At 44.9% G+C, this 27,108-nt stretch overlaps 3 protein-coding genes across 3 annotated transcripts; all 3 read left to right on the top strand.

Moving 5' to 3' along the window:
• Positions 1-5,701: 5,701 nt before the first annotated feature.
• Positions 5,702-6,770, top strand: LOC132474752 (trace amine-associated receptor 1-like). The gene has a single exon (XM_060075614.1). It carries the CDS (start codon positions 5,760-5,762, stop codon positions 6,768-6,770), a length of 1,011 nt encoding a protein of 336 aa, XP_059931597.1. The 5' UTR covers positions 5,702-5,759.
• Positions 6,771-8,698: 1,928 nt separating this feature from the next.
• On the top strand, positions 8,699-9,729 carry LOC132474675 (trace amine-associated receptor 1-like). Its single transcript, XM_060075502.1, has one exon. It carries the CDS (start codon positions 8,699-8,701, stop codon positions 9,680-9,682), a length of 984 nt encoding a protein of 327 aa, XP_059931485.1. The 3' UTR covers positions 9,683-9,729.
• Positions 9,730-14,258: 4,529 nt separating this feature from the next.
• LOC132473854 (trace amine-associated receptor 1-like) lies at positions 14,259-21,392 on the top strand. The gene is made up of 2 exons (XM_060074136.1): positions 14,259-14,590; positions 19,972-21,392. Exons 1-2 carry the CDS (start codon positions 14,259-14,261, stop codon positions 20,957-20,959), a joined length of 1,320 nt encoding a protein of 439 aa, XP_059930119.1. The 3' UTR covers positions 20,960-21,392.
• Positions 21,393-27,108: the final 5,716 nt, after the last annotated feature.

The raw sequence follows: 27,108 nt of genomic DNA, 5'->3' as shown, positions 1-27,108 counted from the left end.
CACACCATTACATACCGACATTTAAGCAGCAAAGATGAGACGTCGTTGTGTGGTGAGAACTGATACAAAATCGATAACAACAACAATGCCGCCATTTTCTTTATTTTTTGTAACCTACAATAAATAAAGCAGGCTTCCAGTCAATGGAAAAATGGCTTCTCCCCACCGGCGATTGTTGTTGTTTACGATTTTCTATCAGTTCTCACCACACAACGACGTCTCATCTTTGCTCCTTGAATGTCGATATGTAATGGTATGGAGTTATTGAAACTTACTACGTGTAAAAAAGTCTAGAAATTGAATGTTTATTTTTCATTGAATGTTTACATAAAGTTGCACTGGGTGCTTTTAAGATGTTTGTTAGAATAGTGTTGTATGTTTTAGCTGGGGCGGCAATAGCTCAGTCCGTAGGGACTTGGCTAGGGGATTTAAAAATAATTTATCAAATTATTTTTTAGGGGTACACATCCAAAAATGTCTGTACATAAATGATTAGTTAAAAATAAATATTTACATTAATCTAGTGATGCTGAATATAAAGAGTTTCTGCATACCCCACCTCAATGTCTACTGATTCAGTGAATTTGGTTTTATTCACAGAAAAGGAACAATGAAACTGGGCATGACAATCTTGGTCCTATTCACACTGGCCCTTTTGGTTACTGACATTCAAGGCCATGGAAGTCGAGAAATGGATGATGAGACATATGATGTCATTGTTAAAACACTGAGAGGAGAATTTTGCATTCCTGTTAAAGAAAGGACAAGGGTCCAACGCGCTGCCCTTGTTTGTCTCTGGAGGAATAAGCACTTGTTTGGGCTATTGGAAGACGGCAAGACATTGATATACGATGGGAAAATGGTGGCAAAAAAGACAAGCTTTAAAGGCATTGTGAAGACAGGACTTGAAGAGACCAAGGGTTGTGGTGCCAGAAAACTTAACGTATACCTAAAGGATAAGTATTCCCGCATCAGTACACAAAATGTCCAAAAGGTATTGGACAGGTCCAGGCGCTATCAACTTCGCAGAGCTACTTTTCAAAACAAGCCATTCCCAAGCCGATCAGGGCTAAAACAGTTCAAGAGCGTCATCAAATCGACCTTCTCGACACGGGGAGATGGGCTGTCAAGCATAGAAACGTTAGATATAGGTACATTCTAACCATCCTTGATGTGTGTAGCAGATACATATGGCTACGCCCTCTGGAGATAAAAGAGATTGCTAAACATCTCATTGAAATCTACACTGAACATGGCCCACCCAACACTTTGCAGCATGATCAGGGCAAAGAATTCAAAGGTGCAGTCCAGAAGCTGATGGAATCATATCAGGTCAAAGTCATTCAGAGCTCTCCATACCACCCCCAGAGCCAAGGTAAAGTTGAGAGAACACACCAGGTGCTACGTCGAAAAATCATGGATGACTTTGTGAATTTCAAACGAGGAGGTGTTAACTGGGCAGCACAATGCCAAATTATGCAAGAGTTATGAATCTGGACAAAAAAAGAGGTTCTCAGCTGGATGTCTCCATTTGAAGTGTATTATGGGCGGAAGAATAACATCAGGACTCTTCACTTATCCAGCAATACAGGTGATGCTAGCCCCGGCTCAGTTTGTGATGCAGTTCCTGAAGACTTAGAACAGAACATGAGTAAGTTTGAGCAAAACCGCAGGAAGATACGAAGGAGGGCATTAAAGGCTACGGAGCGTTGCATGAAACGTATGACTAAATCAAGGGGAGATCCACCACCATCAGTTTACAACTTACAGGACAAAGTGTTGGTGAGGGTCAGCACAGGTCCCAGATTTTCAAAACGATACGCTGTGATACTAGGTATAGTTGTCAAAAGAAATGCAGATCTGTCAAAATACAAAGTCAAGTTCCGAATGCTAGGCAACCCAGGACATCAACATATCAAATGGTTTGCAGTATGTGATGTGACAAGTATCACAAGGGAGCGGGAGAAGCAGCGTTCTGAGCACAAGGCCAGGAAACATCAACGCATACAGTTGTTACAGTCCATCACCCATGGATGAGGTTAGAATCCTTTGGATCACTAGGTTCCAGGACTCGTTTAGACCCTAATTCAGATGGCAGCTGCCAGTTTGCTGCCATTCTTGACCAACTTGCCTCACTTGGAATTTTTCGGTCTGCAACATCTTTAAGGCAAGAAATTGTATCAGACCAAATGCTTCACCCACATGCCATGAATGGAATACATATTTCTAATTTTGTGGAAGGGCAATGGCATGACTGTGCAAAGCATGCAGCACAGTGGTACATATGGTGATCATTTGACTCTACAAAGAACATCAACCATATTCAATGTACAGTTTATGATTGTGTCAACGCTTGGAGTTGATGCAACAGCAATAGTATCCCCACATGGTCACTACGATGAAAGTCCGCCATTGCTGATTCTAGGCCATTTTGCTGAAGGTTGTGGGGACCATTAAGTTAGTCTTGATGGACCAGTCAGACCATTCATTCGAAGAATTCAGAGAGCAGAGAAGCAGAGGGTGCTTCTTTATAATACTGGCTCTGATGCTGTCCCTGACTCACCATTCAAACCCTGACTCTGACCATCACTCTGACCCCAACAATTACCCTCCTGGAGATTCCAGTGATGTACTACATGGTGACTCATGTGATGACCCTCCTGGAAATTCCAATGATGTCCTACATGGTGACTCATGTGATGTTCCTTATGGTGATCCCAATGATGTCCTACATGGTGACTCATGTGATGTTCCTTATGGTGATCCCAATGATGTCCTACATGGTGACTCATGTGATGTTCCTTATGGTGATCCCAATGATGTCCTACATGGTGACTCATGTGATGTTCCTTATGGTGATCCCAATGATGTCCTACATGGTGACTCATGTGATGTTCCTTATGGTGATCCCAATGATGTCCTACACGGTGACTCATGTGATGTTCCTTATGGTGATCCCAATGATGTCCTACATGGTGACCTCCACACTGTCCGTTACACTGACCCTGATACTGTTCCTTCTGCATGTCCTACAGTGCCAAAACATATCTTCCCTGCTGACCCTGACTTCATTCCTAGCCCTAATTTGCCTTTGATTGTAGTGTCAACCATTATCCAGTATTGCCTGTTGATGGATATGACAATTCAACAGTTTCCAACTTGTTCAGAAAGCTAACCCTGCCATTCCTATCAAAAAAAATTATACGTGATTCTTTGGTGGAATGTTTAAATATTGTGACGGATGAAGTCTGCAGCATTAGTATTTGTAGGTTATATAAAGCAGCTGGACGTAATAATGGCCTTGCATCCAACATCAGGCAGCTCTTCAGCCAATATGTCAGGTGGATTACAGCATGGATCGTGATTCGACATATATCCTTTGGATGGTTCCATATTAAAGACATTCATTGGAAGAAATAAAGTGATTTGAGTGATCACTGGCACAGTCACTGACCACTGACAAATGGAGCCCCCTTGAATTTATTTTTGTTGGCAACTATAATTTATGATCATGTTTATAGGCATATTGTTTAGTTACATTTATTTGGACTTTTGTGTCCTGACAGGCTGTGTTTACATTTAAAGAGCCTTTGAGCTGGTTCATGTTTTCTATGACATCCCTTTGCCTGTTCTAGACTCACATACTGTATATAGCTGGTATATATTGTGAGACTAATTTAATGTCTTTTTTGTTATTGTTCAAAAGTTCTAAAATAAAATAAGTTTGAACTAACATGTTATGCTGCTTTTATCATGTATTTCAAGAAGTAGGAAAATAATGTTTAAAAGCCTTTATTAAATTGGCATTAAAGACCAACAAAAAAAAACTGCTACGTTTTTATTGGAAGGTCTTCGTAAGGTTGTATGGAAGGAAAGAGTGCTCACTCACTTTTGAAAAGTAACATTTTAAATGTGTTTTCATTGCAGGAGTTATTAGTTATTGTAGCAAGGAACATTAAACTACATGAACTACAGTCCCCCTCCTTCTTCCCTAATCAAACCTCTTCTCCTGACAGCTTTTGAGTTGGTTACTGTAGCGCAACCTATGTACAAATCATAGTCAAACTCAAAAACAAACCTCTGCCCAAAAGTGCATTAGTTGTCAGTGTTTGCAGTTGTTGCCATTATACCATGGATTTTACCTATGGAGGATGATGCGTTAAAGAATAAGGCTTCTCTTCCTTTTTTAGCGAGGTTCAGTATATGGCATCTAAGTTGGCTAATGCTCCAGCATGTTTGCAGAAATGTGTGATCTTGCTGAGAGACAGACACAGGTGAAACTATTTCCTTCCACTCCAGCAGGGATGGCAGAAGTAAGAATTATGATAATGCAGCACATTTCTCACTATATGTGCTATTATTACATTCTGAACTGTTATAACATTATGAGCGGTATCAATAAGGTTCTTAATGTAATAAGTTATTACATTATTACATTATGCGCAAAGCCCTTATTACGTTATGCGTCCATGATTTTATTACATTATGAGCCGATTATTACATTATGAACTTTTATTACGTTGAAATTATTACATTATGAGTCTTTCTTACATTATAAGTTGCAACAAACGTCTATGTCTTACTCTTCCCTACATTTCAAATCAAACTATATTTAAATCATAAGCTCTTTATCTTATACTGATGGGCAATGTTCTTTTTAACACTGTCTTGTTATTTAGTTTGACATCGAACAAAAATAAACCAACGCAACTTGTTCCCTTCGGCGAGGTAAAAAAAAAGATAACTATTGATTTAAAGAGATATTTAAAAAAAATCTAGTAAATTCAACCCCAAAAAGGTGTAAGTCTCTCTTTCTCAACACATCTTGCCCTCAACATTGTCCCAGTGGCTGATGTTTTCACCCTGTCGTCATCTTGAATGATGTATATATATATAAAGCACATCCTGCAAGAAGCCACTGAGTTTGCCTCTTCATCTGAGAGAGGTAAGCCCCACATAAGGCTTTATCAGTCTTTAAACTACTTACTCTCATTGAAAAAATTCTACACACAATTAATGGAAATGGTTATTCAATAATATGTCTATTTTAACTAAATATATGGTGACGTTCCTTAAAATAAGACAGGTTGTGGGTAATGTATTGATTTTATTTGTGTGAGAAATTCTTTTTTAACTATTTCAATATTTTTTGATAGTTGAAGAACCCTATCCTATAGTCGAAAGATGAGACATCGAGAAGTATATTTTAATGAGTACATTTTCTGCTAAAACAATTCAAGTGACGAAATAAAATATGCGGGGACTGTAAAACAAGTCCACCAGTCAAAAAAAGTCATGCCAAAATCCTTAATTATAACCAACTGCAACATAAAAACAATTCATAAAGCCCTTATGTCATGTTGTAGTTGTTTATAATCAAGGACTGTACCATGACTTTTACTTATGCTCGCTGAGTGAGGAATATTTAGCAACTTGTGTAAGCACATATGTTGGATGTGAATGAGCTGATAATAACTTGTCATGAGTGAACACTGTGCCAATATATTATTAACAGTAAAGCAGTGGTCATTCTTCACTGAACAATCGATAAAAAGACAATAATAATATTATTATCTATATTTTGAATAACAATATTTTGAATTTTATTTATGGCATGGTCTACGAAAGATTTTCCTGATAAAATACATGACGACTATAATCCCCCACCCATGAAAACATCTTATGTGATATCATAATGTCTCTTTCAGGTTGTGGAAAGAAGGGCCTAAACCTTGTCTTTCCCGTGTCCTTCCCTTCCAATGCCTTCCCCTCCCCCCCCTCCCAGGTTGATGGAGCCAGAGTTCTGCTACGGGAATGACTCGTGTGTGAGGACGGTCTACCCTGTCACTGTCCGCACAGCCCTCTATGTGGTTCTGGGGTCTGCGGTGGTCCTCACGATGCTGGGTAACCTCTTCGTGATCGTGGCCATCGCTCACTTCAAACAACTCCACACACCTCCAAACTACCTGACCCTCTCCCTGGCCGTAACTGACCTCCTCCTGGGGGTTCTGGTCATGTTCCCTGGCATGATTGAGTCCGTTGAGAACTGTTGGTACTTTGGGGAGATGTACTGCAAGCTCTACAACAGTTCAGCAGTCTTGCTGTGCACCGCATCCATCTTGAACCTGTCCTTTATATCCATCGACCGCTATTATGCCGTGTGCCACCCTATGCTCTACCCCCGTAAGATAACGGTTCACACGGCAGTCGTCATGATCCTGGTCACATGGTGTGTCTCGGCTGCGGTCGGGTTCGGGATGTTCTTCAAGAAGCTGAATATATCAGGAATTGAGATGCATGACAACAATGTAGTGTGTGAAGGAAGGTGCTTTTTGTTTCAGACTTTGATGACGAGCACCGTGTCATCCACGTTCTCCTTCTATCTTCCCGGGGTCATCATGCTGGGCATCTACCTGAAGATCTTCATGGTGGCCCAGAGACAAGTGCGCACCATAGGCCTACAGAACACCAGCTCCTCCAAGGTGGACAAGCACCAGAGGAAAGCCACCAAAACACTGGCCTTCATCATGGGCGTGTTTCTGTCCTTCTGGATGCCATTTTTCATCTGTAACATCATCGACCCCTTCATCGGCTACTCCATTCCCCCTGCCATGTTTGACGCACTAAAGTGGCTGGGGTTTCTGAATTCCACCATCAATCCGTTTGTGTATGCCTTCTTTTACAGCTGGTTCAGGAAGGCGTTTCAAATAATAATTTCCGGTAGGATCTTTCGGTCTGACATGTCGGACACAAAACTGTTTGCAGAGTGACAGTGGTTTCATGTGGAGGCCTCCCAGAAGGTGTGGGGCCAATAAAATGAATGCTTATTTACAGATGGTTGGAAATCCAAATGAATTATCCCATTTTATCTGGTCAGTCATAGTTTAAATCACTACTTTATATTTCATCATGGAATACTGAAGAAAGTTACATAATACTGTTATTAATTGTGGTAGTATTTATCCTGATGGCATTTTTTACTCTGATTGTGAAAGGCCTGAAGCATTGTTTATCATCTTCTACAAAAAGGGCTACTGTATTTGAAAATGTTCATGCTGTCGACCTGCGATGTATGCATACATAAAGTTTACAAAACCTTTATCAAAAAAAATCGTCCCCACAACATATAATCTATGATATTCTTTTTTTGTCTTGCTCAGGAATATTTCAAATAAAATACCAAAAAAAGCTTGCTTTTTTAACTAACTCATTAACTACAATTGATAAACTCTACAGTTAAACATACATGTGTGTTTTATACATACATGATACAAACGTGTGTTTGTGTGTGTTATGTAGATTGTTTTGATTGTAATACAATTCATTTTGGTCAATCATTTTGTTTACCAAGCACCGTTCATTTAAAACCACTTCTGTGGTAGCGTTTTAATGAAAAGTTAACATTTAGAAATTATATTTCTTTAAGAAAAATACTGCAACAAAAAGGTGTGGTCCTTATGTCTCTCTTACTCAACACATCCTGCCTCTCAACATTGTCCATGTTGCCATTCACAGCTCTTTCCTTGGAGATTGTTGTTGCATCTGGCCACAGAGTCCAGGGAAATGGCCCAGTCAGAGCAGTGGCTGACTGTTTTGAACCTGTCGTCATCTTGAAATGACGATATATATGAAGCCCATCCTGCTAGTATCCACTGAGTATACCTCTGCAGCTGAGGTAATCCCCACATTTGTCTTTTTCACACTTTAAACTCATTGATCTACGAGTTTATATTTGATACAAAAGGTTAATGGAAATCTTTATTGAATAATATGGATCTATCTCCACTAACTGCTTTGTGATATTCCTTAAATAGGACAGGTTTTAGGTCAAGCATTGATTTTATTTGTTTGAGACATAACTATTTGAACAATTTGTAAAATATTTGTATTATGAAGAACCTAATTATTTAGGAAAAATATAAGCAAATTAAGACTATTTAATTTAAATATTTTTAAAATTTTTAAGCGTTTTCAAAATTCTAATTATTGCTGTGTTGGATGAATGCAATACAATGTGCCAGATATTATCCATCATTGGTAATTTCTCACTGAACAATGGAAAAAACATGCATTGTATTATTTCGAGTCTATGAAAGCTTCTCCTGATGAAATACTTGAAGATTGTACATGGGCTCTGCGTTTATAGAACACTGATGGAAACAGAACCAACGTGTAAAGTAAGAAGTAACAGTTAGGTATTGATTGTGTCATGGAATGGATTGGGCTACGAAGAGTTCCCGCTGTACAACATTGTGAAACATAAACATTATTGACTAGTTTAACAAGTAACATGAGGTGAAAATTATAAAAAATGATGATGGCCTGCATTCAGCAAAATTAAAATGTATGGTCTATTCTAAACGCTATCAAAGCTGTCAAATCCTTGATTGATTATGATGGCAGACAAATTATGTAACTCTCATAATATTATTATTAAATGCGCTATCATCATCTGAATTTTGTACCAATTCAATAACACACGTTTCTGCACCTGATTCAAATGTCTAATCTATGTTTTGACTCAGGTCCTTTGCAAATGGGTGCCCAAATCTCTCAATCCCTGTCTTTTCAGATAGCGGGTAAACGTATGACCTAATTTACTAGAACCCTGTCTCTGCCATGCCCTTCCACTCCCGCCCTCCCGCCCTCCTTTCCTCCCTCCCTCTCTCTCCCCCCTTTCGCCCCCACTCCCAGGCGGATGGAGCCGGAGTTCTGCTACGGGAACGGCTCGTGTCTGAGGACGGTCTACCCTGTCACTGTCCGTGCCATCCTCTACTTGACCCTGGGGACTGCGGTGGTCCTAACAGTCCTGGGTAACCTCTTGGTGATCGTGGCCATCGCTCACTTCAAACAACTCCACACGCCCACCAACTATCTGACCCTATCTCTGGCCGTGTCCGACCTCCTGCTGGGGGTGCTGGTCATGTTCCCCGGAATGGTCTATTCTGTCGAGACCTGCTGGTACTTCGGGGAGATGTTATGCAAGCTATTCACCAGCACTGACATCCTGCTGTGTACTGCGTCCATCTTAAACCTGTCCTTTATATCCATCGACCGCTATTATGCCGTGTGCCACCCTATGATCTACCCCTGTAAGATAACGGTTCACACCGCAGTCATCATGATCCTGGTCACATGGTGTGTCTCTGCTGTAGTCGGCTTTGGGATGATCTTCCTAAAGCTGAATATATTGGGAATGGAGGAGTTCTACTATAACAACGTGGCGTGTGAAGGAGGGTGCGTTATGTTGACGACTGGGGTGTCTGGCACACTGTCGGCCATAATCGCCTTCTACATCCCCGGGGTCATCATGTTGGGCATCTACCTGAAGATCTACATGGTGGCCCAGAGACAAGGGCGCACCATAGGCCTACAGAAAACCCGGCCCTCCAAGGTGGACAAGCACCAGAGAAAAGCCACCAAAACGCTGGCCATCATCATGGGCGTGTTTCTGTCATTTTGGGCGCCGTTTTTCCTCTGTTTCATTATCGACCCCCACATCGGCTACTCCGTTCCACCCTCCTTGTTCAACACATTCGTGTGGCTGGGGTATCTGAATTCCACCATCAACCCATTGGTGTACGCCTTCTTTTACAGCTGGTTCAGGAAAGCATTTCAAATTATTGTTTCTGGTCGCATCTTTTGGTCTGACATGTCGGACACAAAACTGTTTGCAGAGTGACAGTGGTTTCATGTTGAGGCCTCCCAGAAGTTGTGGGCCATGAAAAGAAAGGCATGATGGCTGGAATGATTTGATGGTTCGAAATCAAAGAAACTGTTTCTGATTATATCGGTTCATACATCATTAAAAAATGCTTTATTTTTGGTCATGGATTCCGAAAATAGTGATATTAATTGTGCTATTATTCATCATGGTGGTACGCTGACTGTGAAAGTCACTAAATATTGTTTTTAATCCAATGGGTGTTGCTGGTACTAGCGGGGCACTGTAGTTATGTGCTGCCTATTAGCTGACGGCTAACGCAGTCCAATTTCTTTTTTGCATGCCATCCATACAGAGAACTTTGAGAGATGGCAGTAACCCATGGGGAATTGTATAGTGCTCCCTGTGTCAACTGTTAGTATGCTGATGGTGTTCTGTATCCAACATATGTATGTCATGCTTTAGATCCTACAACAGAAGAGTTGAACCATATTGTCAAGCTATATTGTATGACCATTTCATGAAATAAATGGTTAAATCTATGACATGAGGAATTCCTGACAGAACCACAAAATGCACCGATGTTTACTAGTTTTTTTTTGTTGTTTTTACCAAAAAGTTGGTCAATGGTATGGTACCACAAAATTAAGCTTAATGTATGTGAAGATGTACTTAAAGAATCGGAAAGTCAAAAATGTGCAAGAAAGTCAATAGACATCCTATGCAAGAACAGAATAACAAAAGAACAGAATAGAGTGTATAAGAGGCAAAATACATCCAAATAATTCAAGCCAATACATTCTAAACATTTATTTACTTTTGGACCTTATATGTCTGAGACATATATCACATTTACACAACTTTTATTAAAAATACCTCCTTCACAACATTGAATCTATGATAGGCGTTTAGATATGCTATCTTGGTCAGGATTATTTCACAAATTGATTTAAATAAAAAGCAAATAAGATTGATCAACATGTTGTCATGTTAACTATAATGATCCACCAAACATGTTGACTTCCAGGCAGCGCTGGTGCAACGTCGGTCCTTGATGTCGGCAGGTGGTAGATTATTGGGCTAGTTATTAGAGTTATTTTGACGTTGGTCTCTGACCCGACATCAAATCGCTAAACGTTATTTCGACGTCGCTCATCCGACCGACGTCGAAATGACAGACGTGATAGGCCTATCGAAGACCCACGTTTGGCAATTTATGAATTGAAAACCTGTGTTTGTTTGAATTTCAATAAAATCACAACTGTACTTTCTGATAATTATATGGAAATCATATCCTGAACCCCTGCCCACTGTGATCAGGGAGGTCTACAACGTCAATTCCTGGGGTTGTTGGGCAGTCTTCATAGCAACATTATATTATACATATATCTTACTACTATAATAGCAGGCCTGTCGGACCACTTACTCAAGTGCGCATGTGGCAAGCGTGAACGCATATAGCCTATACACCGCAAGCAAGCACATGCGCAAGTACATACACGGAAACTCACACACATCGCACACACACAAGCACGCGGACACACTGCACGTCAACACAAAGGCAGCGACATATTCACGGAAGCGCACACAAACACGCGCGCACACACACGTAAAAACGATAGTTATGAAATTATGACTCTAGTTCTATGATTGTAGGTGTTGCCGTCTAGGTTTCGCCTTATGGGCTTGTCCCGTGCGCGTGCTCGTGTGCACTGAAAAATTTCAACTATGCACCAATCAACGTGGGCACCGCCCACATTTCCCACGGTACCGTGTATATTAGGCGGCGCAAACCGCCGCCCATCCTCCATGCTATTCTTTCAGCATTTGGAGGGTACAGCAGGTGGGAAACTAGACGGCTACGCCTACAATCATATAACTAGAGTTATAATATCATAATTATCGTTCCATTTAATGTAGGCTACGCCGTCTAGGCTTCGCCTTATGGGCTAAGGCGAAGCTGCGAGCGAGCCCAACCAATGTATTCCTGCTGGACCCCAGTCAAAATAACTTAAGTCACCAGGGCACATAAGACTCAAAAAAGCTGAGGATGTGCAAAAACACAATAGCTTAATAAAAAACAAATTCCTCCTAGATCAAGCAAGGCGATGATCAAGAGGGAAAAGTGAGTCTGCAAAGACACCGGCCCCAATCCGTCCTTCATGGAATCCATGAAAAGTGAAGGGAAAAACCTGAGTAATACGGTTACCATTAGGTCCGCTACCACCGGGGGCGGAGCTACGGAGTTCGACTCTCCAATTAGGAGCTTCTCTCGTCCGTTTTTTATTTAAAAAACGGCGGGAGTGCCATACTGGCAGACAAAACCAACTCGCCAATCGGCAAGCCAATAGGAACCTCTCTACTCAGCTTTCCATTTGAAAAACGGCGGGAGAGAAATACTGGCAGTCAAGTCCAACTCGCCAACCGGCGAGAGGAATTTCAAGGGACAGCGTGGTTCCTCTCACACCAATCAGAGAAAGCGCACCACTTCGCCGCATAGAGGGAAGAAGTAGAAGGTGCACAAGCACCCTTGATAGTGTTGATAACCGCTTCAGGCAAACCTTTGCCCTTTAGGATCAACCTCTCAGGAGCCAGACCAACAACCGTCCCGATACATCGGGCGGGTGGTGCACCGTCCCATGGGCCTGTGAAAGCGCATCCGGTCTGAACGGTACCGGCCACGGCGCCGTCCGTGAGTGCACCGCCAGCTCTGGACACCACAGAGCAGAGCGGTTTTCCGGAGCCACTATAATCAGGGACAATCTCTCCTGTCTGACCTGTTCCAGAAGAGGAAGGATCAGCTGGAGCGGAGGAAACGCAACGCCGTCTCCAAACACTTTGAGAAGGTGCGCGGGGCCAGGGAGTTGCCGGATGGCAGGCACTGGTACTTGTACGCCACCCCCATAAAGGCAAAACGCAGAAACTTCCTGTGCGCCTGCCGAACAGGAACGTGGAAGTAAGCATCCTTGAGTTCCAGGGATGTGAACCCTCACCCTCTCTCACACATCGGAGCAGCGCTCTGATAGTGAGCATTCTGAATTTCCTCGCGGCAACAAATCTGTTGAACACGCGAAGATCCAGAATAGGTCTCTTCTCCCCTGACTTCTTGGAAACCAGGAAGTAGCGGGAGTAAAACTCTAGGTGTGACTCGAGGGGGGGAACGACAGTGATGACCCCCTTCTCCAAGAGACGGGCCACCTCTGCTGCCAGGGCCGTGCTTGCCGCTGGATCCCGTAGCCTGTTCTCCAACAACCCCATAAAGGGTGGGGGACGGCGCTTGAACTGTATGGGATGACCCCATCTCAACGTGTTGTCCAACCACGATGGTAGAACGCTCCGATCTAGCCAACACGCATAGCGGTCGGAGAGAGGACGAGCTGACAGCTGAGGAACGCTGTCCAGAAATAACCCGTATTCTTCGGCCCCTACCGCCTCCACAAAGTGTGTGGACCAAGAGGGGCATCCCATGAAAGGGAGGAGGCTCAGCGAGCGTGGTAGACGTTACAGAGCAAGTCGCTGTACAAACAGCGAGCTGTCTAGACGCCGCGCTCGTGTCCGCTGAACTGGCAACGAGCCGTCTAGCCATAGCATTCATGACCGTGCGTTGTCTGCTGGCTGTAACCACATCGCGCAGACCCGTCTCCTCACCTTCCACAGACTGTAGAAGGGAGGTAGAGAGGATAATGTGGGAAACTAGGAAAATAGTACAAGCGTCCGTATCCACGGGCTTGTGTAATGAGTCTCCAGTCATTACCCCATGAATCCCCACGAATCTCAAAGGGACGCCGCTTCTTAGAAGCAGGTGAACCAGAGGTTATGGGAGGAGCCCGTGAGAATCGCCCCGAACCGGGAACGATTCTCACAGACGGACTGCTGGTGAGCGAGCACCTCCGAGAACCGGGGTCCAAATAGTCCATCCGGAGCTTATGGGCCCTGGACGAGGCTGGCCTTGTCCAGCCTCGTCCGTTCACGTTCCGGAACCGCAGTGTGAGAGATCCATATGGACCTCTGGATCATGGTGGCCCTGGCCCACGCCATAAGCCGGCTGGCCGAAACGGCTATCGTCTGGCACAGCTGAAGGATGGCGCTGGAGAAGCGTGAAACCATCAGCCATCTTGCGGCCTCCTCCGGGCCGTTAGCCTCCCTGCCAGCCGACAAGGAGACCAGGGCAGAGGAGAGCAGGGCGATGTTGTTGACCGCCGCCACAGATTGCGAGGCACAGACGAACACCCTGTCCGTCAGGCCGGTAATCTGCTTCTGGAGGCGGTCGGGGGGCAGCGGCTTCTCATTAGGATGCCATCCGGCGCCCGGACAGAGAAGCGCTGCCAGGGAAGGCTCCAGGCTCCCCCTCGCCTGAGTATCAGCCAACCCTTCCACGTTGGTGAAGTCAGTGAAGGCCCTCACCGGGGCCTTCAGAGTAGAGGGGTCCCCACCCGCAGCAGTGAAAAGGTGCTGAGCCGGTGGGAACAGGGGGCACTGGGTAGCCCACCGGGAGGAAGACAGGGTGCGAAAACGCTCGCCCTGCTTGTCATCCGAAATGGGGGAGAGAGGCGGGGCTGGCATAGGGATGCCCTTGATGGCCGCCGCCTCACCCATGATCTCGCCGAAGAGATCGGCCATCCGGCGCGGTCTCTCCCTCGGGATGACAGTGTCTTCGGTGAAAGCCCCGAAGCGGGAGAACTCGGACACAGAACCAGGAAAGACGTCGTCCAAGGAGGCGACGTCGTCTACCTCGAAGTGCTCGTCGTCGGCGTCCTGGGCGTCCGGAGCTCCGGCCCTGAAGATGTCGATGGCCTCAGCGAGATCCAGCGACGGGGAGAAAAAGAAGTGCCTGGAGAGGAGCCCCTCTTCAGGCAGCGCGCAGCAGGCGGCGCAGGAGGCGGGAGCAACCAAGCCAGCCGCGGCGAGGCACCTGAAACACGCCAGGTGCCCATCACCCGGCGCCAGGGAAGCGAGACAGGAAGCGCACTGAGGCCCTGAAAAGGGCCCGCCAGCTCTTATAGGAGCGCTTTCCAGTGGCCCTGAAAAGGGCCGTTGGTCCGTGGCATCGCCCAAGCCGCTGCCACGGTCATCTTAGGGTTTGAAGTCATATCTTCGTTTTCCGTTGATCAGTACAAATCGCTGAAAGAAAAGGGAGGATGGGCGGCGGTTTGCGCCGCCTTATATACACGGTACCGTGGGAAATGTGGGCGGTGCCCACGTTGATTGGTGCATAGTTGAAGTTTTTCAAGGCGCGCAAGCACGCGCACGGGACAAGCCCATAAGGCGAAGCCAAGACGGCGTAGCCTACATGAAATAGAACGTTAAATTCAAACATCGCACCGACCGAGCATATCGACACAGAAGTCACGTGATTCTTAAAGAGACAGTGTCCCTATAACACAGAACGAAAACATGTCAATAACAGAGTATGGTGAATTTTGTATCTAGAGTCCAACACAAGACTACACTTTGTTGCTCAAACGTAATATTAATCTCCTTCTTGAGCCTCCCGAAATGTCTTCACACTTTGTCACTCAAACAAATTATTGCTCTCATCCTTGAGCCTCCGCAAATGTTTTGCCATATTGATTTCCCCCCCTCCCCCCTGTGGACTGTTTCGCTGCTTCGGTCCGAGCAGCGAAGCTGCTTGGTCCCCTATTGTTTCTGTAACGTTTTTTTTTTCCCTGGAATTCTGTAAAAGTCATACTGCAGCCTATACCGTAAGTCGGAAACATTTTCACATATGGTTACCAATAACCCCCACTACCCATAAACCCAAATTTGTGGTACTGAACCCAAAGGTGGCGCTATTGCAAAAAATCAGGCTTATTTCTCCTCACTAGATTGACCTGGACTCAAAATTCTTTCAGAATATTGATATCTAGAATCAGATGCATCTATAAAACCTGGGTCTTATGCCCTAACATTTTTTACTTTTCCCACAATTTCATATTAAAGACAAATATGATAAAAAGATTCACAGGCTACAAAAATAATCAAAAATCACCACATAAAATCTTTAGACCAAGCCTCACAAAAATCATCTAACAGAATTTGTTTTATTTAGTTCCATTTGAGAAATATTGGGCAATAAAGTCGGAGCAGTTAGCCCATTTTCCTTATATGACATATAAAAAAAAAAAAAAACATAAGACTATTATTAGCTGGATACCAATACCCCCCTCTACCCATAAACCCAAATTGTGGTACTGCACGCAAAGGTGGCGCTATTTAAAAAAATATGAACTAGCCTTATTTCTCCTTACCAGACTGACCTGGACTCAAAATTCTTTCATCAAATTAATCTCTAAAATCAGATGCATCTTTTTCACCCTGGTCTTGTGCTCTAAAAAAAATTTCTTTACCACGTTTTGGACACTCGGGTTAAGTGAGGAGTGGAACTGTCAACCGACCACCATCTGGTTGTGAGTTGGATCAGAGAATGGGGGAAATTTCCGGATAGACCTGGTAAGCCCAAACGAGTAGTGCGGGTGAACTGGGAACCTCTGGAGGAGGCCCCTGTCCTAGGTATCTTCAACTCACACCTCCGGCGGAGTTTTTCTGGCATTCCTGTGGAGGTTGGGGGCATTGAGCCGGAGTGGGCGGTGTTCAAAGCCTCCATTGCTGAAGCTGCGGTGGCTAGCTGTGGCCTCAGGGTCTTAGGCTCCTCAAGGGGCGGTAACCCTCGGACACCGTGGTGGACACCGGTGGTCAGGGAAGCCGTCCGATTGAAGAAGGAGGCCTTCCGGGATATGATATCCTGAAGGACGCCTCGGACGTGGAACTAAGGACCAGCTCTTCTGGACTTCATCTACCTTCATGTTCATTTAAAATCAATTATGCAGTAGGGATTGATGAAATCCACTTGCTTTGCCTCCAGAAATCTTCAGAAAAGTGGAAACCGTGAATGATGATTGCAGTGGCTAAATTTTACTGTTGTTCTCAACTGGTATAATATCCCTCAACTCTGGGAGTAAATATATTGATGATCAAAAGCATATGTCTCAATGGCCCTACTGTAGGAGCCAATTATTTTGTTTACATTTAGTTGACTTTTTCAATGTTGTCTGTGTGTTTGTCTTGGGGCGATTCTGGCTGGAAAAGCACACTCTTTTTAGACCTTGCTTGTCTTGCATATCTTGCACGTCTTGACCTGCCTTATGTTTTTATTCTCAACAATAATCTTTACTTTGAATATTTGTTTCTGAATATTTGTTTCAGCATTAGATTCTGACTCATAAATAAATGAAGATAATATATTTTTAATCAAATCTGGACATTCCGTTTTTTGCAAGACATCAAGCATCTACTATAGCATATACCCAGTCAGCCAAAGAGTGATCTACAAAAGGAAAAACAATGGACATCGTAGTCACTATACCTACATTTACATTCAAAGTTCTTTAAATAATACTGATTGGCAGGGTTAACGTTATAAATGTCCATGTGTTGTTTGTTTTTAAATAAACCAAGGAAACACATTTTGCTCAGATGGAATTGATATCTGTACCAATTTAGACAGGGCTGCGCCTTGTCACCAATACTGTTTATGATATACATGGACAGGATATCGAGGCGTAGTCGTGGTGGGGAGGGGTTGCAGTTCGGTGGTCTGAGGATCTCGTCACTGCTTTTTGCAGATGATGTGGTCCTCATTGGATCATCGGCCTGTGACCTTCAGCACTCACTTGATCGGCTGGCGGCCGAGTGTGAATCGGCTGGGAAGAGGATCAAGTTTAAAATCCTCTTACTCACCTACAAGTCCCTGCATGCTCTGGCCCCCCGTTACCTCTCTGACCTCCTCCATCCCTACACCCCCCTGCGGTCCCTCAGGTCCTCTGCTAAGGACCAGCTGGAAACCCCCCGCACCAGACTCAAGACCTTTGGGGACAGGGCCTTCTGCGCCTCTGCCCCCACTCTGTGGAATCTGCTCCCCCTCCATATCCGCTGTGCCACTTCAGTGGAGTCATTCAAAAAGCTCCTGAAGGCACACCTCTTCTTAGAGGCCTATGGCCTTTAACCTGCCCCCCCCCCCTGTGTACACCTCTTGTTAAGCGACCTTGGGTACCTTGAAAGGCGCTATATAAATTGAATTTATTATTATTATTATTATTATCAGCACCGCTAAATCTGAGGCCATGACTCTTAGCAGGAAACCGGTGGATTGCTTACTCCGGGTAGGAAATGAGTCCTTAGCCCAAGTGAAGGAGTTCAAGTACCTCGGGGTCTTGTTCGCGAGTGAGGGTACTATGGAGCGTGAGATTGGCCGGAGAATCGGAGCAGCGGGGGCGGTATTGCGTTCGCTTTACCGCACCGTTGTAACGAAAAGAGAGCTGAGCCGCAAGGCAAAGCTCTCGATCTACCGGTCGATCTTCGTTCCTATCCTCACCTATGGTCATGAGGGCTGGGTGATGACCGAAAGGACGAGATCGCGGGTACAAGCGGCCGAGATGAGTTTTCTCAGAAGGGTGGCTGGCGTCTCCCTTAGGGATAGGGTGAGAAGCTCAGCCATCCGTGAGGAACTCGGATTAGAGCCGCTGCTCCTTTACTTAGAAAGGAGTCAGCTGAGGTGGTTCGGGCATCTGGTAAGGATGCCCACTGGGCGCCTTCCTTGGGAGGTGTTTCAGGCACGTCCAGTGGGGAGGAGACCTCGGGGAAGACCCAGGACTAGGTGGAGAGATTATATCTCAACACTGGCCTGGGAACGCCTCGGGATCCCCCCGTCAGAGCTGGTCAATGTGGCCCGGGAAAGGGAAGTCTGGGGCCCCCTGCTTGAGCTGCTCCCCCCGCGACCCGACCCCGGATAAGCGGATGACGATGAGGATGATGATGAGGAGGACCAATTTAGACAGGATGTGTTGGGAAGAGAAAAATAAGGGTCATGCTGCCCCTAAACATTGTCCATGTTGCCATTCAGGGCCCTTTGCTTAGAGATTGTTGTTGCATCAGAGTCCAGGGAAGAGACTGTTTTCACCATGTCATCATCATAAAATGACAATATATAAAGCCCATCCTGCTAGTATCCACTGAGTATAACTCTCCAGGAGACTGAGGTAAGCCCACATAATGCTTTATCACACTTTAAACGACTTAATCTATGAGTTTGTATTTGATACATAAGAGTATCTTCACTATCTATTTAGTGATGCTCCTTAAATAGGACAGGTTATAGGTAAAGTACTGAATTTATTTGTGTGAGACAAAATATTACATGGACTAAAATGAGTGCAGAAGTCACAATGCAGTTATTCTATGAACTGAAATACAGTTCCTTTTCCTCTTAAGTATTAAGTCATGTTTTTTTAATATAATTATGGATTAATGTAATATTTTTACTAAAAAAGGTCATGCCACAATCCTTTAATTATAAACAACTACAACATGAATACAATTCATGAAGTTCTTATGTCATGTTTTAGTTGTTTATTGACTGACTGCCACAACTTTTTCTGCTTCCTAAATGAGGAACATTTAGCAAGTGTGAATAAGCATGAATGAGCTAATAAGAGCATGAAGTCGTGACTGAAGGCAATACGATGTGCAGGAAAAATTACCATTATTTACGATGAACTATTATCAAATATTGGTAATTTCTCACTGATGAATGGATTAACGGGTGTGTTATGATGTCTTTTTTGCTCTCTGAATGAGGAATATTTAGCAACTTGTGTAAGTACATACGTTTGTTGTGAATAAGCTGATAACTGCATGATGTTGTGACTGAATGCAATACAATGTGCAAGATATTATTAACAGTCAACCATTGGTAATTTCTCACTGAACAAGCGAGAAAACAAATGCATTGTATAATTGGTAATACTATATTTGGTATAGCCTATGAAAGCTTTTCCTGATAAAATACATGAAGATTGTACAAGGGGTCTTTATTTTTTAATAGAAAGAAAACTAACGTGTAAACTAAGAAGTGACAGTTTACTGATGATTGCATGGAATGGATAGGGCTATGAAGAGATCCTGCCACATTGTGACGAATAAACATGATAATTTAATGTTAAAAGCTTAGGTGTAGGCCCTCATTTACCAATCTAAGAATGTGTTGTCTATTGTAAACACTGGCAAAGCTCTGTCAAATCCTCTATTGATTATTATGGCAGATGAAATTACACATCTCTAATAATATCATTATTAAATGTGCAACATGATCAGAATTGTATACCAGTTCAATAACACATGATGTTTCTACATATGATTAAAATGTCTAATGTATGTTTTGCCTCAGATCCTTTGCATATTGGTACCCCCATCCCCCCCCACCCTTCCCTTCCACTGCCTTTTCCTTACTCGCTTACTCCCCCTCCTCCCAGGCCGATGGAGCCGGAGTTCTGCTACGGGAATGGCTCGTGTGTGAGGACGGTCTACCCTGTTGCTTTCCGTGCCGTCCTCTACTTAGGCCTGGGGTCTGCGGTGATCCTCACAGTCCTGGGTAACCTCTTCGTGATTGTGGCGATCACTCACTTCAAGCAACTCCACACACCTCCCAACTACCTGACCCTCTCCCTGGCCGTAACCGACCTCCTCCTGGGGGTTCTTGTCATGTTTCCTAGCATGATTCAGTCCATTGAAACCTGCTGGTACTTTGGGGACATGTTATGCAAGCTCTTCAACAGCTCAGACATCTTGCTGTGTACTGCTTCTATATTGAACCTGTCCTTTATATCCATCGACCGCTATTATGCCGTGTGCCACCCTATGCTCTACCCCCGTAAGATAACGGTTCACACGGCAGTCATCATGATCCTGGTCACATGGTGTGTCTCGTCTGTAGTCGGCTTTGCGATGATCTTCCTCAAGCTGAATATTTTGGGAATGGAGGAGTTCTACTATAACAACGTGGCTTGTGAAGGAGGGTGTGTTATGTTGACGACTGGGGTGGCCAGCACTGTCTCATCTATGCTCTCCTTCTACATCCCCGGGGTCATAATGCTGGCCATCTACCTGAAGATCTACATGGTGGCCCAGAGACAAGTGCGAACCATAGGCCTAAAGAACACCAGCTCCTCCAAGGTGGACAAGCACCAGAGGAAAGCCACCAAAACACTGGCCATCATCATGGGCGTGTTTCTGTCCTTCTGGTTGCCGTTTTTCCTCTGTTGCATAATCGACCCCATCATCGGCTACTCTGTACCGCCCGCCGTGTTCAACACACTCGTGTGGCTGGGGTATCTGAATTCCACTGTCAACCCGTTGGTGTACGCCTTATTTTACAGTTGGTTTAGGAAAGCGTTTCAAATGATTGTTTCTGGTAGCATCTTTCGGTCGGACATGTCGGACACAAAACTGTTTGCAGAGTGACAGTGGTTTCATGTTGAGGCCTCCAAGAAGATGTGGGGCCATGAAAAGAAAGGCTCATCATCTGATGGGAGGAAATTCCAAATGTTTTCCCATTTATGTTTATCATCATTAAAATTACTTTTATTTTTCATGAAACCAAAAATCATCATTTTTTGGATAAAAACAGTCCTCCCTCACAACAGTGAATCTAGGCTAGTTGTTTTGATTTGCTGTCGGAATAAATGAATCTCACAAAAATAAAAAATAACTAAAACGTGTAACAAACTCATGAGCTACAATTGATCCACATGTTCTAAAGACTATGTTGTATGACAATGGTGTGTGTGTGTGTGTGTGTGTGTGTGTGTGTGTGTGTGTGTGTGTGTGTGTGTGTGTTAGTGGTGGATTTAATCATTTGTTTCCGTGACCCAGTTTGCGTAATTCAGTTCGCCACGAGGAGTCGTTCGCGAGTCGTTCGTTCGTTCAGTCGAGTTTCTGGTAGCACTAACTCCACTGAGTCTGACTGACTCAGCTGAGAACCGTGCAATGGGGTCCATTCCATGATGCGATTTACCGCTACCGGAAACCAGGCTGAACGAACATACGATTCGTGAACGACCTTTATAATAATAATAATAATAAATTCAATTTATATAGCGCCTTTCAAGGTACCCAAGGTCGCTTTACAAGAGGTGTACACAGGGGGGGGGGGCAGGTTTAAAGGCCATAGGCCTCTAAGAAGAGGTGTGCCTTCAGGAGCTTTTTGAAGGACTCCACTGAAGTGGCACAGCGGATATGGAGGGGGAGCAGATTCCACAGAGTGGGGGCAGAGGCTCAGAAGGCCCTGTCCCCAAAGGTCTTGAGTCTGGTGCGGGGGGTTTCCAGCTGGTCCTTAGCAGAGGACCTGAGGGACCGCAGGGGGGTGTAGGGATGGAGGAGGTCAGAGAGGTAACGGGGGGCCAGGGCATGCAGGGACTTGTAGGTGAGTAGGAGGATTTTAAACTTGATCCGGGACTTAACAGGTAACCAGTGGAGTTGCATCAGGATGGGGGTGATGTGCTGCCAGGGCTTCGTGCCAGTTAAAACCCTGGCAGCTGAGTTCTGAACATATTGCAGTCGGTCCAAGGTTTTGGAGGGGAGACCTGTGAGGATGGAATTACAATAGTCCAGACGGGTGGAGATGAAGCAGTGGATGAGTGTTTCAGTGACTGAGTCTGAGAGTGAGGGTCGGAGTCTTGCGATGTTTCTCAGATGGAAGAATGCAGATTTTGTGGTGTTGTTGATATGAGGCTGAAATGACAGGGTGGGGTCAAGGATGACACCCAGGTTGCGGACTACGGGGGATGGGGTGATAGGGCAGCCATCCACTTCCAGCAGAAGATCCCCAACCTTCCTGAGCAGTGACTTGGGGGCCACGACCATGAGCTCTGTTTTATTGCTGTTCAATTTGAGTAGATTAGAGGTCATCCAGATTTTTAGGTCTTGCAGACAGTTGATGAGTGGGGCCGGTGGAAACTGAGTTGAGGGTTTGGTGCTGATGTATAGTTGGGTATCATCAGCGTAGCAGTGGAAACTGAGACCATGATGACGGATGATTTGACCAAGGGGGAGCATGTAAATGGTGAATAGTAAAGGGCCGAGCACGGATCCCTGGGGAACACCATGGTTGACTGGTGCCGTGGTGGAGGTGGCATCGTCCAAGGTGACGTATTGTTGGCGGTTGGCGAGGTAGGACAGAAACCAGGAAAGGGCTGAGCCACTGAGACCAATGAGCTCAGCAAGACGGGTGAGGAGAATGGAATGGGATACTGTGCTGCTGAGAGATCGAGGAGGATAAGAATGGAGATGAGGCCATTGTCGGCGGCAGTGAGGAGGTCGTTAGTGATTTTAATGAGGGCAGTTTCGGTGCTATGGTGAATTCTGAAGCCAGACTGAAGGGGTTCAAAAAGCTCATGGTGGGCCATGTGGTGTTGGAGCTGGGAAGCCACTGCTCTTTCCAGGATTTTGCTTAGGAAAGGAAGGTTGGAGATCGGGCGGTAGTTGTTGGGGTCGTCAGGGTCCAGACCGGGCTTTTTCAGGGTGGGAATGACTGCTGCAGTTTTAAAGCCTGCGGGCACCACACCAGAACCAAGCGAGCAGTTGATGATGTCAGTTATGAAGGGGCAGATAACAGGTAGGCAGGTTTTCACCAGGAAGGTGGGCATGGGGTCCAGCTTGCAGGAGGAGGACTTAGCTCGGGACACTAAGTCGTGCACCTGGTTAGCGTCCAGTGTTGCAAAGGCGGAGAGACCGCACTGCAGGGTGTCGGCACCAAGATGAAGGTCAGTGTGAGACAGTGACGGAGAGTGTTGGAGGAGGTGGTTGTGAATGGTCTCCACTTTGTTGTGGAAGAACTCCAGGAACCGGGAGCACAGGTCCAGTGCGTCAGAGGGTTGGGGAGCGTCAGGGGGGCGCAGGAGACGGTTGATGGTTGAGAAAAGTTTTTTGGGGTGGTTTTGTTGGTTATTGATAAGCTTGGAGTAGTAGAGTATTCTTGCCTTAGAGAGGGCCTCCTTGTATTCCCTGACATGGTCTTTGTAAGCCTCCTGGTGTACAGTGAGGCCAGATGTTCTATAACGCCTCTCAAGCTGGCGGCCAGCTGCCTTCATGAGGCGAAGCTCAGGAGTAAACCAGGGGGCGGGGCGAGAGAGGGAGACCTGCCGGGTTATGGGAGGGGCAACAGAGTCCAGGCTGAGGGAGAGAGCTGTGTTGTAGAGTTCCACCAGCCCGTCCACAGAGGTGTTAGGAGGGGTTGTGGCCAGGTGGGTCGCTAGGGCGGTAGACAGCACAGAAGTGTGCACCTGTTTCGTTTTCCGAAATGTGATGGTACGTTTTACGTTTGACAGAGAAAGAGATGGCAAGATGGTCTGATATTGCCAGGTCTTCACACTGGAGGTGGCCAGGGGTGGTTCCAGTGGCGCACACTAGGTCCAGGGTGTGCCCTTTGGTATGGGTTGGACCAATCACATGCTGTGTAATACTGAAACAGTCCAGAAGTGTCATGAGATCAGAGGCAAATGAGCAGCTGGCTGAATCCACTTGGATGTTAAAGTCACCTAGTAGAATGGTGGATGGGTACATAGGGCAGATGGTGGCAAGCAGCCCAGAAAGCTCAGACAGGAAGTGGGTGGAGGCTTTAGGGGGCCGGTAAATGAGGAGAACCTGGAGCTGTGCAGTGCCTGCTAGTGCAAGATGGAGACACTCAAAGGAAGTGGAGCTAACTGGAAATTCCTTGACCTGAATATTGGATCTATGAATAACAGCTAGTCCACCACCACGGCCCAGGCTACGGGGTTTTTGAATGTACGCATAGTCAGGGGGAGTAGCTTGGTTGAGGGTTAGAAAGTCCTGCTGGCTCTGCCATGTCTCTGTCAGACATAGGAAATCGATCTTTTTATCCTGAATAATGTCATACATGAGAAGGGCTTTGTTATTGAGTGAGCGAGTGTTCAGTAGCATGAATGTGGCATCCCTGTTAGTGGAAGCTGCAACAGGGGTTACGCCACAATTGATACTGAGTAGGGAACCCAGGTTGACGGTCCGTGGGCGTGGTTTGTTTTGACAGCGTTGCCGCCGTAGGGCATACCGAACTGCGGAAACAGCTGGAGTAGTGTCCATGTAAACAAACTTGTGTCGGACGGCCCTATGGACGTAACGAGGGCGACGGAGAAGGCAGAAAGATCTGATGACCTTAAGGCAGTTCGGAAGCGAGAGAGTATTGAGTTGTACGAGTTCAGCAGCAGAGTATTTGTAGACAGACATCGCTCACCCATAGCAGCAGGCTAACGCAGCTGCTATCTACCTAGCGGCAGTGGTGTATAAAGTACTCAAAAGCCATACTTAAGTAAAAGTACAGATACCTTACTGGAAAATTACTTAAGTAAAAGTAAAAGTCACCTTTTAGAATAGTACTTAAGTAAAAGTATTAAAGTATCTGATCTTTACTGTACTTAAGTATCAAAAGTACTTTTCTGATATTAAATGTACTTAAGTACTGAAAGTAAAAGTACAAGTAACCGTTATCGAAACTCCTCCCTATAACTGCCCTCGTCCAATCATGCCTTAGCACTAACTGGCTAGATAGATACCTCGCCAGAGATGGAATAAGAATAAATAATCTTTATAGGTTATTAGCTAGCTTGAAATATTATATACAAATATTACCCAGCGGTGAAAGAACCTTACTAGTTTAAAATGTTGTGCTGGTGGTATTTATTTTGAGGTCGTGAAGTTTCTAATTTTTTGATTGAGACCTGTATGATTTTGCTTCGATTATTGTTGTTTCCCCTTCGTTGTTGATCTTTTTTGAAAACATCCTTCCACTGCATATTGCAGTCCATTTTGCCATGATCTGGATGCTGTCGCGGAGTTACTCCAAAAAAAAATCACTGACACTGAAAGATATCGTAGCCCGACCTATTATCCCGCAAGCGCTGGTACACGTTACTTAATATTGATTTTGGTGTCATCCAGGATCGCGGATTTTCGGAAAACTTAAGTCCCTGCCCAAAAAGGGTATTTAAATTAGCTTTGTAGCAAAAATGGCACATATACAGCGTATTGAAGTGTATAAGACAGTGTTGTAATACTGCGTGTACAAACCAGCCTGATACAAATAGTAGAATTTTGATAGCCCTCGCCCTCGTCCTAGCCATGCATTTGTGTGTTGACAGTCGTAGGAGTTTTGATCGACGTAGCAACAGTAACTAAGCAAGGGGGCTTTGCGAACGTGCGCTGGGACAGCTGATTCGCCAAACAGGCTCGCAGTCTGTGTTCTACCACAGTCCCCGACGTTATTCTCATATCTCTCATGATTCTTTTTTTTTTTTCTAAAGATGAGTTGATTTTGTAACGAGTAACGAAGGTTTCAAGGGAAATGTAGCGGAGTAAAAGTATCAGTTTTCTTCGCAAAATGTAGCGAAGTAAAAGTAAAAGTACAGAGAAATATAAGTAGTAAAGTAAAGTACAAATATCCAAAAAAACTACTTAAGTACAGTAACAAAGTATTTCTACTTCGCTACTATACAACACTGCCTAGCGGGAGGACGATGCAATCCAGGGAAATCCAGGGAAACCAGGTAAGTTCCAGCACTGTAGATCAACGTGCGGACCCGCGATGTAGAAGGGCAGATCAAGGCTAGGAATTATGGCGAGTTTGGAGGGTTTAGAAGGCTAAGGAGGCTAAGAAGCGGCGACATTCACGCCAGCGTCCTCTCAGCCGGAGCGTACTCCGGCTTCCCAGTTCAGTCTCTAACTCTACTTCCCAGTTCAGTCGAGTTTCCGGTGAATCGATTCACCGGAAACTTGACTGAACGTGGAGGAGTCGTTCGCGATTCAGCCTAGTTTCCGGTAACGGTGAATCGCATCATGGAATGCACGTCATTGCACGGTTCTCAGCTGAGTCAGTCAGACTCAGTGGAGTTAGAGCTACCGGAAACTCGTTCGTTCGTTCAGTCGAGTTTCCGGTGAATCGAATGGTGAACGAGACGACCGAACGAACGAGAGAGACGAACCAATTCGGTTCGTTCGTCCTAAAGACTCGTTCATTCGAACCAGTTCGCGAACGAACGAGCCAACACTAGTGTGTGTGTGTGTGTGTGTGTGTGTGTGTGTGAGTGAATGACAATTATGATTATAAGACACTTAAAAAGCATTTGGGATGACACAGTTACAGCATATAGCACGCAACTTCAGAGACACAACGAGTATACATTATTCTTATTAGGAAACCTTCCCAAGCAATAGTAATGTTACCTTGTAATTCATTGTTTGCTTTAATTTCATAATAAATAATCTCAACAGTATAATTTAAATGAAAATAATGCAAACAATGTGAATTACAAGGTAACATTACTATTGCTTGGGAAGGTTTCCTAATAAGAATAATGTATATCCGTTGTGTCTCTGAAGTTGCGTGCTATATGCTGTAACTGTGTCATCCCAAATGCATTTTTTTGCAAGACATCAAGCATCTACTATAGCATATACCCAGTCAGCCCAAGAGTGATCTACAAAAGGAAAAACAATGGACATCGTAGTCACTATACCTACATTTACATTCAAAGTTCGGTAACCCTTCCTTTTACAGTCCCCCAATTACTAGGTATTTACCCGGTACATGCATGGTAAAT

This window comes from Gadus macrocephalus, chromosome 16 (genome assembly GCF_031168955.1).
Source record: "Gadus macrocephalus chromosome 16, ASM3116895v1".
Lineage (NCBI taxonomy): Eukaryota > Metazoa > Chordata > Actinopteri > Gadiformes > Gadidae > Gadus > Gadus macrocephalus.
This window is presented reverse-complemented; position numbering and strand designations above follow the sequence as displayed.